At 40.6% G+C, this 5,137-nt stretch overlaps 1 protein-coding gene across 1 annotated transcript in view; it reads right to left on the minus strand.

The window, feature by feature from the left end:
* Positions 1-923: 923 nt before the first annotated feature.
* The window catches only part of LOC133976787 (spectrin beta chain, non-erythrocytic 1-like), a gene marked incomplete at both ends in the record, with an annotated part of 25,188 nt that continues 20,974 nt past the window's right edge, over positions 924-5,137 (minus strand). Inside the window, 1 exon segment of the mRNA XM_062414982.1 lies at positions 924-1,075. Within this exon segment, the coding sequence (XP_062270966.1) occupies positions 924-1,075 (152 nt within the window).

Here is a 5,137-nt window from a genome sequence, read left to right on the forward strand (position 1 = left end):
AAAGTTGTGGCTGAAGTGACTTGTCCTTGTTGTTAGTGTGACGTCACTGTGATTCAGTCTATATGACTCAAAACCATAATTACCATAACATAACGCCAAAAAAAAGGTTCCTATGTTATTGGTTTGCTTCTACCTTGTGCGGCCCACAGTAGTGTTTTCGCTAGCCTGGCAAACACCAGACCCTACCTCAGTCTCATGTGAGAGTGAGGTAGGGTCTGGTGAGGAGCCGTTCATTTCCTCGTATTTGAGGCGGGATCAACGGATGTCGATCAAATGCTTCTGCACGCTACTGGACAAACTAACAGCCAATCATATCAACGATAGACGATGACGTATTCAGAGCCTGTAGCAGCGTGAACACTTCCTGTTTATGAAGGAAAAATCACTTTCCTTCCAGTTTATTTAGCACACAATCTACTGCTGCTTCGGACGGTTGCTGCAGCTCCGTGGCCGCCATGCTGGATGTAAACAGAGTCGCTCTATGTTCGTCATCGCCTTGAGCCCGCCTCCCCTGTTCTGTGATTGGTTCCCTATCTCAGGTGAAGATTTTGTCTTGGTGGCCATGCTAACTTTCTGAGCGAAGTAGAATCTCGCTCGAATGAGAGCATGGGTTTACCCAGGCTAGTGTTTCCCCTCTCGGACCACAGACTTTACATTGTGAGGACGTCACAGATTTTGAAATCTATTTAATCGGCTTAAAGGAAAGTTTAAAAAATATAAAACCTCCATGGATCAAAACTTCATCACATAAAGAGTCATAATTGAGTTTGTCTGCAGTTTTATAGACGTTTCTTTTACAATGGTGGGCTTTTCGGGCTGCAGGGGGATTTTTTTTCTTATAGCTGCAATACCGTGAGTGACCACAGGGGCACCATCATCCTTCTCTTATTATACATTCACACAAGCAGCAATGTAAAACTCACCAGTCTCTCTCCTGACAGAACCTCCAGCAGCTTGATGAGCATGCGTCCGTCCCTCAGGTCCATGTAGAGGTCGGTGATCCGACAGGAAACTCTGGACAGGTGGGAGTTGACCCATTTGACGAAGGTCTTCTTCTGCACCGCCTCACGCTCATCTGGACGAGGAACAGAGAGAGAGAGAGAAAGAGAAAGGAGAGAGAGAGATCTTGGTCAGTGAAGGAATCCAAAATATAGACAGGAAATAATTAGCTGTTACCTTCAGAGAACAAACTGTATTACTGTGTTTAAAGCTGTTTAATGAACTTTTTTGGACAGTGATCAATACTAAAGTGATCAGTTTGATGTGCATTTCAAGTTTCAGTGTGTTTCTGTGCAAATGCATGGCTTTGACTGCAAAATGCATCATGTTGTCATGTTTTTAACATGTCAAACTTGTAGAAAAAACCCCAAAACTCCCAAAAAAACAGTACAAATTCACCTCTAAATAGGAATTTTATGGGTTTCCATCAATTTTCTTTCTTTCTAAATACTACAAATAGTCATATAGAAGCAATCAGGACGTTGGTGGTGATGTGTTTTCTAGTTTAGTTTAGGTTTATTCTGCACAAATTTAAAATTACAAATAATATACAAGTGCAAGGAGAGGCAGAAAACCTGAATGGGCAATATAACGGTAAATAATAATATGACTACAGCAAACTAAGCAGTAGCTATAATAAAATAAAAGTAGACCAATAAGTGAGAGTGTGTGCGTACATGTTCTTTTAAACTTTGCTGCCTTTGATTAATTATAAATAGGAAATCCTAATCTATTGCAGAATGGGGCCGGGCTTTAGAGAACGTGATGATCTCCATTATCACCGAGAGCCAAACGGTGACTTCTCACGCTCTTCCTCAGTGGACGAAGAGTTTCAAACAAACACACAAAGTTTAAAAAAAAAAAAAAAAAAAAAAAAGAGAAGAAAAGAAAGAAGGCTCCTGCAGTAAAGTGGAGCGTGAGAGCTGCAGGTTTGACTCCTGGTTGATCTCTGCAGGTGTCTGGATGTGTACGTGTTTCCTGCATCCTATAAAAGTCATTGTTCCTAGAAAGCAAGTATGTGTGTGTGTTGGGGTGGAGTGTGTGTGTGTTAGGGTGGAGTGTGTGTGTGTGTTAGGGCGGAGTGTGGTGTGGATTTCCTGTGTCTGACAAAGCAGACGAGATCTAAATGACGGCTGTAAATATTCACACAAACAGCAGATGAAGTAAGCTGCAGTCTGATGGAGTACACCTGCTGCATCCAACTTTAGGCCACGCACACACACACACACACACACACACACACACACACACACACACACACACACACACACACACACACACACACACACACACACACACACACACACACACACACACACACACACACACACACACACACACACACAGAGAGAGAGAACAGTCTGTCATCACACACACTGTTGCAGAGAGTGTATGATGAATATATATCTATGTGTGTGTGTGTGTGTGTGTGTGTGTGTGTGTGTGTGTGTGTGTGTGTGTGTGTGTGTGTGTGTGTGTCTGTTTATAGTCAAGCTGTGTTTCCTCGGCCTGAACTCCGGGCCGGTTGCCATGGTGACCGAGCAGCAGGAGGAAGTTACACAAGCTGACATCAGGAGGGAGGAGAGGGCATGACACACATATACACACACACATATATATATATATATATATATATATATAAATGCACACACACACACACACATATATATATATATATATATAAATGCACACACACATATACACAAAGCTGCTAAATAATGTGCATTTTTTACATTCCAGTTTCTTTCCTTTTCCTTGACTCACTGATGACACAAAACCTTAAATATTCCAGATGTTCAGGCTCATAACTCTGTTTGTCTGTCTGAAGATAATAAAGCACAGACTGGGGCTCAAACATGCACAAATACCTCTTTTATTTTAACTAAATACACCTTTCATTCATGCATGTTGCAGTAGAAATATGGTCAGACAGAGAAATAAGAAAAAACAGAAGAATAAAGAAATAAATAATAATCAACATAAACCTACTGGAACCATTACATCATTCTTTATCTGGAGCTGGTGTTAATTTACAGCATTTCTTCTCATGATATTTTACAATCCCATCCCATCTTTTTACGATTATGCTTTCATAGTAAAAAACAAACAAAAAGGCAATAAAATCAAATGCTCTTTTGTCTTGAAGTTGTAAATATTTTGGAGTGAATTACTGACCAAAGATACATAAAAAAATCTGCAGGTTTTTAGGTTATTAAACATGAGGATTTTGTTTTTGAATCACTATAAGCTGAATATCTTTGTGTTTTAGTCTGTAAAAGCTCCGTCATCACTAAGAATGATAACTATAATAATAATAGTTTTCACTTTATAATAGAGAACAAAGCTCCAGCATCTTTGTATAATAAAGAAAGACAAACCTCTCTAAAGAAATCACCTCTGAATCTGTGCTGAGAGAGGAGCAAAGCTGCATTACAATAAATACATATAGGAAGGATTCTGATTGGCTGTCAGGCTGCTGTACGGTTTATAGGAAGGATTCTGATTGGCTGTCGGGCTGCTGTATGGTTTATAGGAAGGATCTGATTGGCTGCCAGGCTGCTGTATGGTTTATAGGAAGGATTCTGATTGGCTGTCAGGCTGCTGTATGGTTTATAGGAAGGATTCTGATTGGCTTTCAGGCTGCTGTATGGTTTATAGGAAGGATTCTGATTGGCTGTCAGGCTGCTGTATGGTTTAAAGGAAGGATTCTGATTGGCTGTCAGGCTGCTGTATGGTTTATATAGGAAGGATTCTGATTGGCTGTCAGGCTGCTGTATGGTTTATAGGAAGGATTCTGATTGGCTGTCGGGCTGCTGTATGTTTCATAGGAAGGATTCTGATTGGCTGTCGGGCTGCTGTATGGTTTATAGGAAGGATTCTGATTGGCTGTCGGGCTGCTGTATGGTTTATATAGGAAGGATTCTGATTGGCTGTCAGGCTGCTGTACGGTTTATAGGAAGGATTCTGATTGGCTGTCAGTGTTTCTCTGAAAGTGATCCAACGATATCGTTCAACACTGTCATTATAGTTGTGGTGTGGACTCCATTTAAAACTAAAAATATACATTCATAGTTATAGTTCTTGGTAAAGTAACTGACATATGCACCGATAATGGAAATAGTTGCAGCCTTTCAAATAGCCAATGCTGAACTGTCTCACACACACACACACACAAGATGGACATTCACTTTACGCATACACACCCACACTAACTCAAAAGTGGGAGTCAAAGAGTGCACGATGTCCGCATAAACTTGAATAAACTTTGTTTGCCCTCTGGAAGGAAACTGGACTGATTGCAACACACACACACACACACACACACACACACACACACACACACAAACACACACACACACACACATAGTTTCATACACGCACACAAACATTCATACAAATTCATGACCTCCAGAGTGTATCAGTGTGTGTGTGTGTGAGTGTGTGTGTGTGATAGTTGGGAGCAGGACAATAGAGCTTCAGTGTGGACTGGCCTTCACCAGCTTTATCACAAACACACTGTGGCGACTTTCTGATATGAAACTGTGGGACAGAAGTCATGACGTCTGCGAGGAGGAAGAAAACATGCACGACCGAACGGAGACAGAAAATCAGTGACGACATTCCCAATCCGATAAAAATTATGTTTGTTTTTTCCTCGACGTGACATTTCAACAGCTGAATTATGAATCAGTCAAGACTTCAACTTTGCTCAGACTGCAGACAAATCAGATTTGTTTATTTGTCATTTGATCAGATTCGATTTTGTGTGTCTAGACATCAACAACCTATTTACATGGGTTGCCATGGTAACGACACAGGCGTCAGTATCTACGTACGCCGATGACGCCGCTTTCTCTGTTGCTTAATAAAGACACGAAGCTGCACTGAAAAAATAAATGTGAAATTCTGGGATATTGAGCTATTTCTATTAATCCTCATTTTTATTATCATGGATTATATGCAAAATTAGTCAATCGTGGATGTATGATTCACGCAAGAGGGTTATTTAATCACTAATTTCATTAAAGTGACGTAAGAGACACTTTGAAGTCCGATTGGAGCGTTCACACTGAGACACATCTGTAGAAATCTGTTTTGTTTGGTTTTTTTTGCTGTTCAGATGTTCTAAAAGCAATCT

Source organism: Scomber scombrus, unplaced genomic scaffold (genome assembly GCF_963691925.1).
Source record: "Scomber scombrus unplaced genomic scaffold, fScoSco1.1 SCAFFOLD_321, whole genome shotgun sequence".
NCBI lineage: Eukaryota > Metazoa > Chordata > Actinopteri > Scombriformes > Scombridae > Scomber > Scomber scombrus.